The sequence below is a fragment of the Maudiozyma barnettii genome, assembly GCF_903064755.1.
Source record: "Maudiozyma barnettii strain CLIB 1767 genome assembly, contig: KABA2_08, whole genome shotgun sequence".
Classification (NCBI taxonomy): domain Eukaryota; kingdom Fungi; phylum Ascomycota; class Saccharomycetes; order Saccharomycetales; family Saccharomycetaceae; genus Maudiozyma; species Maudiozyma barnettii.
This window is the reverse complement of record NW_024545245.1, coordinates 555,909-568,917: the sequence shown is the minus strand read 5'-3', so window position 1 is coordinate 568,917 and position 13,009 is coordinate 555,909. Positions and strand designations below refer to the sequence as shown.

The 13,009-nt window shown below is 35.6% G+C and overlaps 5 protein-coding genes across 5 annotated transcripts; 2 read left to right on the top strand and 3 right to left on the bottom strand.

Moving 5' to 3' along the window:
• Nucleotides 1–495: 495 nt before the first annotated feature.
• On the top strand, nt 496–5,133 carry KOG1 (ubiquitin-binding TORC1 subunit KOG1; the record flags this gene model as incomplete). The annotated part of the gene is made up of 1 exon (XM_041552116.1): nt 496–5,133. One exon carries the CDS (start codon nt 496–498, stop codon nt 5,131–5,133), a length of 4,638 nt encoding a protein of 1,545 aa, XP_041408050.1.
• Nucleotides 5,134–5,394: 261 nt separating this feature from the next.
• Nucleotides 5,395–6,387, top strand: PFS1 (Pfs1p; the record flags this gene model as incomplete). The annotated part of the gene is made up of 1 exon (XM_041552115.1): nt 5,395–6,387. The coding sequence occupies one exon, from the start codon at nt 5,395–5,397 to the stop codon at nt 6,385–6,387; it is 993 nt and encodes a 330-aa protein (XP_041408049.1).
• Nucleotides 6,388–6,579: 192 nt separating this feature from the next.
• Nucleotides 6,580–8,178, bottom strand: SSP1 (Ssp1p; the record flags this gene model as incomplete). The annotated part of the gene is made up of 1 exon (XM_041552114.1): nt 6,580–8,178. The coding sequence occupies one exon, from the start codon at nt 8,176–8,178 to the stop codon at nt 6,580–6,582; it is 1,599 nt and encodes a 532-aa protein (XP_041408048.1).
• Nucleotides 8,179–8,559: 381 nt separating this feature from the next.
• On the bottom strand, nt 8,560–10,029 carry GND1 (phosphogluconate dehydrogenase (decarboxylating) GND1; the record flags this gene model as incomplete). Its single annotated transcript, XM_041552113.1, has 1 exon — nt 8,560–10,029. One exon carries the CDS (start codon nt 10,027–10,029, stop codon nt 8,560–8,562), a length of 1,470 nt encoding a protein of 489 aa, XP_041408047.1.
• Nucleotides 10,030–11,130: 1,101 nt separating this feature from the next.
• Nucleotides 11,131–12,933, bottom strand: RGD3 (Rgd3p; the record flags this gene model as incomplete). The annotated part of the gene is made up of 1 exon (XM_041552112.1): nt 11,131–12,933. The coding sequence occupies one exon, from the start codon at nt 12,931–12,933 to the stop codon at nt 11,131–11,133; it is 1,803 nt and encodes a 600-aa protein (XP_041408046.1).
• Between the last annotated feature and the right edge of the window lie 76 nt (nt 12,934–13,009).

The window sequence follows — 13,009 nt, the reverse complement described above, 5'->3', positions numbered from 1 at the left end:
CCTAAATTTAAACAAAATGGTATGGTTTTTATCCACCTATTTTAATACAATTTAATAACACAAATAATGATAGTATTATCTCTTTAATAGTTGCTTACTCATCGATTAATTCAGAGTTTTTTAATAGAAAAGCTGCTGGCTCTGCTCATCGGCCAAACTGCTTTTGTCTCCGATTTGACGATTTTTCAATTTTAACTTTCAAAGCGTTATGAGATAAAGCCAAATTAACAACACCTAATTGAAAACAAAGGGAAAACGAGTCACACACTAATAAGCAATTTATACTTGGAATAAAGGGAATAGAAGGTCATATAACACCACATTCTACCATTTTCCGAATTGTGGCTCAAGTTATTAGGTATTCTCGAAGAACAATTGTTGCTCGGGGCATTTAATATCTAACAAGAACCAACAAACCATCAGTTAGGTTTCCACAGTTTCAAACTAACAACTAAATTTAATTTATACTCCTTTTTTTAGTAGAATTTCCTTACAATGACCCTAATATATGGTCCTCAGCCACTACAGAATCTAAATACCAAGATGAGACATGGGTTCGAAGAACAATATAAAGATGAGCATCTTTTGCAGGCTTTAGCAAACGATTTTATATTCTATTTTGATGATAAGAGACACAGAACAAATGGGAACCCAATAACCGAAGAAACGAAACGAGTAGATAAAGAACAATATTACCAACCGATTACAAATTGGAAGATCACCAAAGATCGTCAGAAAACGGTTAGTGCCGCCCTCCTCCTCTGTCTTAACCTCGGAGTCGATCCCCCAGATGTCGTTAAAACACACCCATGTGCTAGAGTAGAAGCTTGGGTAGATCCATTAAATTTCCAGGATTCGAAGAAGGCTATTGAGCAAATTGGTAAAAACTTACAATCACAATATGAAACATTATCTCTTAGGACACGTTATAAACAGAGTCTTGATCCTTGCGTCGAAGACGTGAAAAGGTTTTGTAATTCATTGAGAAGACAATCTAAGGATGATCAAATATTGTTCCATTATAATGGGCATGGAGTCCCCCAACCGACACCATCCGGTGAAATTTGGGTATTTAATAGAGGATATACCCAATACATACCAATTTCCTTATATGATTTACAGACTTGGTTAGGTGCGCCATGTATATTTGTCTACGATTGTAATAGTGCTGGAAATATTGTAAAGAATTTTGAAAAGTTTGTAGAAAAGAGAATTAAGGATGATGAAGAAGGAAATCATGATAATGCGTCACAGTCACCTACAGCTGCATATAAAGATTGTTTCCAATTAGCGTCGTGTCGATCAAATGAATTACTTATAATGAATCCAGAATTACCAGCAGATCTCTTCACATGTTGTTTAACTTGTCCAATTGAAATCAGCATTAGAATATTCTTAATACGCTCACCACTAAAAGATACCAAATATAAAATATTTTTTGATAACTCTAAGAAACATTATGATGTCAAAAATGCTTATAAATCCAAAATACCAAATATTAATATTCCAGGTATGCTTTCCGATAGAAGAACACCTTTAGGTGAATTAAATTGGATATTTACCGCCATTACAGATACCATTGCTTGGACTTCTTTGCCAAGATCTCTTTTTAAAAAGTTGTTCAGACATGATTTAATGATTGCCGCACTTTTCCGTAATTTTCTACTAGCAAAAAGAATAATGCCTTGGTATAATTGCCATCCCCTCTCCACTCCTGAGTTACCAGATTCGATAGCTAAACACGAAATGTGGAAGTCGTGGGACTTAGCCATGGATGAAGTTTTGAGTAAAATCGTTGACAATCTGAAAAATACTCCAGAGACATCAGATTTAGAGTCTCAGATGATATTACAACATGAAGAATCATTGCAAAATCAAAAGAACGATATGAGTCAACAATCTTCCCAAAAACTGCAACAAAATGATAGAGTTCCGGAAAGTATCCAAGGTCAATCGAGGTTTAATGTTGGTAATTTGAGTACAATGTCTCTTGCCGCACATCCAGGTTTGCAGCAAAATAGCAATGCAGGGAACAAGAAACCTTCATCTGTTAATGTGATCACACAATTACCTCAACAGCAATTTTCAGGATTCTTTGAACAAAACCTTACTGCATTTGAACTTTGGTTAAAATATGTTTCTAATGTTAGAAATCCTCCAGAACAGTTACCGATCGTTTTACAAGTCTTACTTTCACAAGTGCATCGTATCAGAGCATTGGTTCTTCTCTCGCGATTTTTAGACCTAGGACCATGGGCTGTATATTTGTCTTTGTCTATAGGTATATTTCCTTATGTGTTAAAACTACTTCAAAGCCCGGCACCAGAGTTGAAACCAATCTTAGTATTTATATGGGCTAGAATAATGTCCATTGATTATAAAAATACACAAGCAGAATTGATTAAGGAAAAGGGATTCATGTATTTTATCAATGTATTGGTTCCCGACTTTGGTATTAACAATAATTTACATGGGAATCTTAGTAATGGAGGCAGTACACCAGTTATGATATCAGATGGCAAAACCTATAGTAGTGCAAGATTGCCACAACATGATCCGACACATAAAAACAGCATTAGTCCTATCTACCATTCAAATGATACTACTGATGAGCAAAAAGCAATGTCCGTCTTTGTTTTATCATCATTTATAAGAGAATTTAGTGTAGGACAAAAATGCTGTTTTGAGATAGAACTCATCAAGAAATTATGTGTGTATATCCAAATTTCGGAGATTCCACTCCTAAGGCAATGGTGTGTTATCTTTATAGGTTTGTTATATTCGGGAAATCCACTCTATAAGTCGATATGCATGGAGATCCATGTCTTTGATGTCCTACTTGAAGCTCTGCATGACCCTGTTCCTGAAGTGCGAACTGCAACAATATTAAGTTTAAACAACTTCATTTCAGAAAATATCGATACTGATACCGTTATTAGGCTACAACAAGAATATGAACAACAGTATCAACAATTACAAATTCAATTACAACAGTTAATTAATAATTATAATCAAAAACAGAATCAACAACATATGGAACAACAACAGATGAAGCTAGAACAGCAGATGAATAGTTGTATTAATATGCAACGTCAATTGGAAAATATCGATTTAAAAATTCTAAGATCTCAAGAGGTCACAAATTTAATCGCCGCTTTAGAACTTATCAACGATGGATCCCCATTAGTTAGAAAAGAAGTAATTATTTTTCTTTCCAAGACTGTATACAGGTACATCAATTTTTTCATTGTTGTTGCCTTTAATGAGCTAGTGGAGAATGTTAGTCAACTTGAGAGAACAAATTCTGAGGCAGCAAATTATAATGATAAACAATTTGTCGGATATGGATCAGTTTTTAGTACAGTTTGGAAAGCCCTTTTAATATTGGCTAGTGATCCTCATATTGAAAACAGAGAATTAGCTGAAGAGGTTATAGATTATGTTCTTATCGAACTGAGTATGTATAAGGAACTTAGAGAGCCATTTGGTAAACTAGAACAGTATTTAGTTAAAAGAAACTCTAAAGTGTCTCCCGTCGGTAAATATGCATTTAAATATTTGCCTGTAAATGGTGGTAAAACCCAGATCCGTTCATTTACAACAGGTCATAATCGTAATAATTCTATTACTGATGATGAATTGCTGGAAACTTCCAGATCTGACCAAAATGGTGGCTATACAGCACCTCTATCGATTAACAAAATCTTCAAAAGTCTAGGGTTAGATATGGGCGAAACTTCGAAGAATCATTCGGATAACGTCTCAGTGTCTAGTGGGAATGAAAATGACCTAATAAATGTTTCGTCAATGAATGATGAACATGGGGTGGCACCAACCCCTAAAGTTCCTAGATATAGTAGTAGAACAGAGAAGCTAAGATTACCATTCCAAAGTACGTTTTTGGATTATGCTTGCGAATATTTCCAAGAACCGCAGATGAGAAAACCAGAAAATGACGAAAAAGGAAGTATTGAGTACAATAGAAGACTTTGGAGGAAAAATAGAAATGATTCTATAATTCAAGAGACTCAAAATGAAAAAAAATTAGCACTGTATGGTGACTGGTCAAAAAAATTTGTTACTCTCGATAATAAAACACAACCAAAGACATTACAATTTACACAATTTGAAGATCATTTGGGTGTCGCTGATGATAGAGATAATATTACGGTTTTCGATTGGAAAACAAGTAAAACGTTATCGAGATTTTCCAACGGTAATCCATTTGGCACTAAAATAACAGATTTGAAATTTATTAATGAGGATGATACCTCTATTATGATGATTGGATCATCTGACGGTATGATTAAACTTTACAAAAACTATTCTTCATTGGATACTGTTGAAAATATCACTTCTTGGAAGGGATTGACAGAAATGCTTTTAACGCCAAGATCGTATGGTCTGATTACTGAGTGGCAGCAAAGTAGGGGGTCTCTATTAGCAACTGGTGATGTTAAGATTATTAGAGTATGGGATGCCCATACAGAAACTATTGAAGTAGATATACCTGCCAAAACTTCTGCATTGATGACGTCCTTAACTTCAGATCAATTCGCAGGAGATATTTTTGTAGGCGGATTCAGTGACGGTACAATTAGAGTGTATGATCGTCGTTTAGATCATAGAAATGCTATTATTCGTCGTTGGAGAACCAGTGGTGGTGGTAGAGACGTTTGGATAAATAATGTCCATTTGCAAAGAGGTGGGTATAGAGAATTGGTAAGTGGTGCTACCAATGGAGTAGTTGAATTATGGGATATAAGATCTGAAGACCCCGTTAGGACTTTCTCAGACGAAAATAATGGGTCAAATAATACTCAAAGAAACTATTTAACAATGGCTACTGCTGAAATACACGAACATGCTCCTGTTATCGCCACAAGTACAAAACAGATTAAAATATGGACTACATCTGGTGACTTACTTTCTTGTTTTAAGAACACTACTGGTGGAAATGGTGTTGCCAGTACTATTGCTGGCGCAACAGGTATAAGATCAAACCGTATTGCTTCGAGCTCCTTTGTTTCTGCTATGAGTTTCCATCCTCACAGAATGATGCTTGTTGCTGCTAATTCTCATGATACAAGGTTTAACATATACAAGTGTAAAGATAATATTACGAATTATTAGCTAGGTGTATCTAAGTAAATATATATGTATTACTTTGTATAAAGTTATTGCTCTTAAAATTGAACTTTTCAGGTATCGCGTATTTTAGTTCAGACGACTGACATTTATTAAAACAAAGTCATATATACGTCACAAATATATAAATAATTTACTTTAAACGAAAATAAGTATAAAAAGAAAACATATATCGTTTGTCACTAATAAGAGGAATGGTGAGTAGTATACAGGTAAATATATTGAAAATTGATTGATATAAACTGGATGCCAAGTAAATTTGAATTTAACAACGTGAAACCCTTCACACCCCGCAATTATAGGCAGATTTTAGAAAGTTGTCCAAATACAAATTGGGTATCACCTGATAAGTATCCAAATCATCAGAAACATATTATCCAAAGTAAAAGTTCTCCACCTAGAAATTTGAATAATATTCAGAATTGTGAAGAATGTAATGCGAATTTGTTTGGATTTCACCAAAATGTATTTTCTAAGTCTCAAAAATATGGAGATGCCAATAACAAAACTCAAAATATATCAAATTCCCAAAATATGTTTGGTTCTAATACATATTTAGCTAATACAGATAATATGATACCATCATACAACAACTTTATTGGGTATCCCATTCAGTCAAATGGGATGATGGGAATGACCTCGGGAGGATTATTCTATAATAATAATTTGATAAATTCTAACGACTACCATTTGCAAAAGGATTACCATCCTCAGTATAATGTGAGAAATAATATACATAACATAACCAATTCAAATCAGGTACCAAATACCTCTTTAAACAATGTATATGTTGGGGCAGAAGATATATTGACAACAAATAGTGGTACATTTCCAAATGATTTTGACCCTCGAGGGACCAAGGATATGCCAGCTAAAGAAAAAGTCACCCATTGGATTGATAATATTCCAATATATGAAGTAAATGACAATATTTGGAATAATGATTGTTATCCGAACGATTATTCATTGAATTGGGATGAAACAGAATTCGATAAAAGGAATAATCAATTCCTAACACGGGATCAAACTGTATCATTAACCAATTCTGACGAATTAATCTTTCTACAAAGTAAGAAAATTGATTGCTTGGTTCGTTTAGTTTATAGTATGGAAAAAGAAGAATCTAAATCAAAAAACACTCTATCAAGTGCCAAAAATGATACTATTCTATTTTATCAAGAAAAACATGATTCAGAAGAACGTGAGTTTGAAAATAACTTCGAAATAGGATTTCCCTAAGTCTGGTAAAATTTAATAATATATATATATATAAAACAAACAATGATGACGAAAAAGAGATGATTAGTCAAAAATGTTTTAAAAGGATAGTTTATATATCTGATGGTCTATACATATATCTGTATAATAATGATATAGGTGCATAAAATAACTACAGCAGAACAAATAAGCGTTTTATACATTTACAACTATTCAAGATTTAAATTCGTCATCCCAATGGTTGTTTTCGAAATCTGCCGAATAACTATTTTTATCCAATAAATTAATGGCATTCGTAATGTTTTGGATGTCTTGCGAGACTACTGGGATTTGGGAATTAGATGGATTCATAATTTGGGATTTTAGCTTTTGGTTAGATTGAGTCTTAGATGATCCATTACCATCTATATTTGTATCAACAACTTTCAATGTTGCCATAGCAGGGGGAGAAGAAGAAGATGACGGAAATGGTCCCCTCTTATCAATTTTAGGCTGTAAAAGGAATGTATTTGTTGACATTGGATTATACTTATCCGATAACAATTCATGAGTATCATATTTATTGTACATGTTCACATTAGAATCATGTTCAAATCCACAATCAATCCTTGTATCGATATCCTCTAAATTAGGTTTTAGATAAGTATCTGAGGGAAAACTATTAACTCTTCTTAATCTTCTTGAATAATGACTATTTGGTAAAACTTTATAGATATCTTGTAATAAAGAATCATTTTTTTCATAAATTCCACTTTTAATATTTTCCCATTTAATTGGATTTTGTTTCTCTTCAATTGAAAATTGAGACCAAACTTTTTCGTTTCTTTTCCTCTTTAATTGTTCTAATTGATTATTAAATTTTTGAAAATTATGAGATTCCAATGACATCATAAACTCTTTAATTAAACTTGAGGATACAATCTTCATATCTTCACTATTTGAATAATATTCGTAACTTAGGTCTTGAAATAGTTGTCTCATTGTAATAGAGATAATTCTTTGAAATGAAATCTTCATGGATTCATACAAATGTTCAGCTGTAATGACTCTTTCCAAAGAAAAACTAGTCTCTGGATGATTGGCACCCTTTTTCACTTTGATGTTGTTATACCGTTTATGTTCTTGAACCAATTTCTTATGATCATTAATTAAATCATTTTCCTTCAAAGATACATACTCTAAATCATTAACAATTGCTTTCAATTGTTTGATAATATTTTCTTGATATTGAACATCTTGAGAAAATAAAGTAGTAATTTGTTTAATGACCAGATGTGTATCGTTTGTATCGTTATGAAAAAGTGGGATATTACTCCAATGATTTATATCAGTTATAAATTTTTTAATATGTTTTACTTCGGTTTGTTTCTTGCTGGCAATCATATCCAAACGTTTCCTTAATTTATTTGAAGAAGTTGTCTTAAATTTCAAATGGTTTGCAATTTGGGACGAGAAAAATTTAGTGGAATCATTATTCATTTGTAAATCTCCATGAAATGACGATAAATTATATTCCAACAATTGTGTATCTCCCTCTTCTATCGCGACCCTTCCATCTTCAACCAATTGTAACTTCCCTTCATTCGTTCTTACAGGAGTCACAGGGAACGATTGCAATGGAGCATCATTCAAATCTGTCTTAGGACTACATTCAACAGTATCATCGTCACGGTACCCATGTAATGACGATTTCAGAATCGATTGATTGAACCAATATTTCATCTTATGGACCAATTTATTGGGTGGTTCTGTGTTTTGTTTTACCATCATTTGTGGATTTGTTAATGATGGCAGATCGTAAATTTGTTGCATTCTTTTTCTGGAATAGCAGCTTTTGGTAGTCGTTTTTAATAGGGAGTTCTGCAAGTACTGATGGTATGATCAAAAATTATAATTAATTCTTATATATATATATATGTATATATTCTTTGTTTGTGACGCTATGTCACTCTTCTTCCCCTTCCAAAAAAACAACAACTGACCAAACGCAGCGTTGAGTGTGTCTCAATCTGAATAAGATAAGAAAACAGTACAAAGAAATAACGTCTGCAAAACATGGAATAAAATTTACTTTAAAAAATATGTTTTATTATTTTTATTTTCATACATCTATGTATACATTTATAGATTTATATCATTAGAAAAAAAACAGAGGAGTTAGATAAGAAGAATAAAGATTTTTTATTTATTCCTCTAAGCTTGGTAAGTAGAAGAAGAAACGTTACCACCATGACCAGTCCAGTTGTTGTGGATATCTTCACCTAGAGGCAAGTTAGCAGATGCACATTCCGGTAGGACTCTGAAAGTGTGAGCACCGAAGTAATCTCTTTGAGCTTGTAGCAAGTTAGCTGGCAATCTTTCAGATCTGTAACCGTCGTAGAAGGCCAAAGCAGTAGAGAAAGCTGGAGTTGGGATACCGTAAGTGGTAGTCATAGCAATAGTCTTTCTCCAACCGGATTGAGCATTGGTAACAGCGTTCTTGAAGAAATCATCGAACAACAAGTTTTCCAAGTCTGGGTTTGTTCTATAAGCCTTGGTGATTTCACCTAGGAAGACGGATCTAATGATACAACCACCTCTCCACATTAGAGCGATGGATGGGAAGTTCAATTCCCAACCGTAAGTCTTGGCGGCTTCTCTGATCAACATGAAACCTTGACAGTAGGAGATGATCTTAGAAGCATATAAAGCTTGTTCCAAGTCATCGATGAATTGTTTTCTGTCTGTGATCAAGTTAGCTGGAATGGTTGGACCAGACAAGATCTTTGAGGCTCTGATTCTGTCATCCTTCAAGGCAGATAGACATCTAGAGAAGACGGCTTCACCGATCAAAGTGACAGGCATACCTAGATCCAAAGCGTTAATGGCAGTCCATTTACCAGTACCCTTTTGACCGGCTTTATCCATGATCTTTTCGACTAGAGGAGTACCGTCAACGTCGTCAAATCTTAGGATGTCTCTAGTAATTTCAATTAAGAAGGAATCTAGGACACCAGTGTTCCAAGTTTCCATGACGTCACCGATTTCTTTATCTGTGAAACCACCGACTCTCTTCATAATATCGTAAGCTTCACAAATCAATTGCATGTCACCGTATTCAATACCGTTATGAACCATCTTGACGTAATGACCTGCACCGGCTGGTCCGACCCAGTCACAACAAGGTTCGCCATCTGCTTTAGCAGAGATAGATTGGAAGATATCCTTAATTTCAGGCCAAGCTTCTGGAGAACCACCTGGCATCAAAGAAGGACCTAATCTAGCACCATCTTCACCACCAGAGACACCTGAACCAACAAACAATATACCTTTCTTAGTCAATTCTTCGTAACGTCTGTTAGAATCTGGGAAATGAGAGTTACCACCATCGATGATAATGTCACCTTTTTCTAAGAAAGGTAGCAATTCTTCGATAATCCAATCGACTGGATTACCGGCCTTAACCAAAAGCATAACCTTTCTTGGTCTTTTCAACTTGGAGACTAAATCTTTAATGGAATGAGCACCAATGATAGATTTACCTTTAGCTTCATTAGCTAAGAAATGGTCAACTTTAGAGACAGTTCTGTTGTAAGCACAGACAGTGAAACCATGATCGGCCATATTCAAAATCAAGTTTTGACCCATGACGGCTAAACCGATTAGACCAATATCAGCAGACATAATTGAATTGTTAATTTGTAGGGGGTAAAGTAAAACGTGAAAGTTTTTTAATAAAAATAATCAGAAAGAAAAATAAATCAGAGTTACCAAACTAGGAGTTGTTATTTCTTATTCTTATTCTTACTTGGTTTTATATAATTATAATATAATATAATTAAATAAATAAACGTATAGGCAAATAAAGAGAATAGGAAATAATGATTTGTGATTAATCAATTGATTAACAGGGGTATTTATATAAATGTAGTATGAGGGGAATAAAATTACGAAACTGTTCAGTGAAATTGTTCCCAATTAGATGATATAATCTGTTCTCCCTGTCTCTACTATCGCTTTACTATTGCTTACAACATCACATTTTTCATTGAAAATTTCAGTGCACCGCAAATGAAGAAATAAGGGAAACGAGCCACCGCCAGCACCGCCTGAGCAATCGACCCGTCTGAGCGGTGCCAGTGGACAATGTGGCCCGTGGCACTACGCGTTGCTGGCGGTGGTAGGCGGCGAAGGGGCGGTGTGATAAAAAGCAGTTTGGGTGGCGACGGAGACGGAACAAGTTTTTTGGTTGCTCCGTTTCAGCTGGGACTTTGGGCTTGTGGGACGGAAGACGAGACGGCGGTGGGGCGGTGGGGCGGTGCTCCGTGCACAGTGATATGGGAGTCGGGGTAACGGTGACAGCGTGCGCGAAGTCTCGTGACCTGCACCGATCACGTGCAGCAGCAGCAGCAGCAGTAGCAGCGGTGTTTCCGCTTGTCTGTTTCTGGCACTGGTGCAGGGGCTGTCCCACTAAGCAGTGCCACATCAGACGGTAGCCGCCCAGCAGCACTCACGATACCTTATTGATCGCTGGTTGAGATATTTTATCACTTTTTGCTATGCTTTGCTTTGCATTGTTTCGTGGTTTGGGTGGTGGTGGGCGGTGTTATGGCCGGTGGCCCACGCGACGGAAAGCGCTCACGTTATCGCACCGCCCGGCCGCCATATTTAGTACCGCCTCGTTGTGTCGTGTAAACTATTGCTATTGCTATTACTATAATTATATGAGGGAGCACGCTAGCTTCGTACCCAGTGATGTGTAATGCGCTGTGGCTGGGCCAGCGGCTATTCTCCGTTCTTGTCCGCAGTCAGAGACTGCTTGGCGGTTCGGAACGGTAATGGCACGAATTCCGGTTCGTCTGCGGGCGGTTCGGTGGACAGCACCGGGACGATCTCTCTGTGATCGATGCTGTCCCAACTCAAAATCAATCGATGCAACGCTTTGGCTGAGGCCTCGATGGTCTCGCCACTGCCTGGCGAGTCTCTAATCATCGATTGGATCAACTGCGTTCCACCACCATCGTTACTATCGTTCACGGGATCTAAAAGCTTAACTAAAGCTCGATCTTCTTCTGCTACTGCTTCTGCTTCTGCTTCTGCTTCTTGATGACCACTGGCGACTCTCCAATGGCTTACAAATAATGTAAATGCTGGACCATGCACTTGTGGTACAATTAATTTGCGATTGATATTATCTCGAATCAGTAAACCTCCAGGTAATTCGTATAACCATAACTTGACAAGATCCGCCCAATCTCTTGTGATATACGTTGAAGTAACTTCACTCTCTTGTATCAATTGTTTTATGGATTCAACGTTGGATCCATTACATTTCATAAATTTTTGTAAGACGACTAGTTTCAATTTACTGACTCTTTGAAGATCGATGTCCCCATGCCATATATCTATCTTATTAGGTTGTCTACCGTTGCATTGTTCTAGTAATAAACGAACAGCTTGTAATATATCCTCATTGATTTTATCACACCCAAACATGAATTGTTTATTTTGATCATAATTCATTACAATACCATTGTCTCTAGAGTAATAACTATACCCATGATTCAAAGGATGCGGATCATATAGAGTAAAAGGAACGTTTCGAAATATCGAAGATACTAATCTTTGGAAACTCGTCTCTGTATCGATTAGTTTCTTATATATTTGTGGTATCATTACATTGTTATAATGTCGACAGTTTCGACAATGTACCGTCTCCAAGTTGACTTTATCTTCTTCGACTATAATGTATTGCTGCATGAATGGTTCAAAATTATTACAATTGGTATCTTGAGATGATGATGATGATGATGATGATGTTACCACTGCTAATTCAGGTTTCACCCAATTATAACTTCGATTCATATCGTACATTATTTGCGTCCTCGTAAGATATAACGTCCGCGCACTGTATTCTTCAATGATTGCCATATCCAATAACATTTGTCCCAAACGATTCATGTTATATTGAGATGTATCAATCAATGGATATCGTTTCTTCAAAATAGTAATCAATCCAACACCTTTAAAATATTCTTTACCAAATAGATTCTTCTGTAATGGAATAGTCGTCTTTAACATCTCGATATATTCAACCATTTCTTGCTCATTCTTTATAGAGATCTGCGAATCAAGCTGATAAGGGTATGTAATATTATAATCATTCAAACAAGCTGCTGTGTTGGGTTCTTTCACATTTACCTGCATATCATTCTGTTTCTGTTGATGATGACGATCTAATTGTCTTAATCGTATCATATTATCATAATATCGATCATAGATGGGTGTAATCTCCTTTTCATAATCATTACCATATTGTTGATTTTCTTTTAATAATTGGGCTAAAGAACTAGCTTTATTAGTCATAGAATCAAATTGCGAATTTGATGAACTGTTCGTCAATAGGTTACTAAATTGACTCATACCCTCAACAGATTTGACGTTCTTGAGAAAAGGTTTCCAACATTGGTCATTGAATCTTTTCACTTTCTGGATCTCATTTTCAATCAATTTCGTTTGTTCCTCAACATCATGTATAAATAATCGAATCCCACTAATATATTCTCGTGTCCAATACTTGGTCTCCATCAGATATGCATCTCCTTTCCTCACTTTGCCTTAAAGCTCGATGTATACACTGTAAGGTAGCTTCCACCTTCAGCAC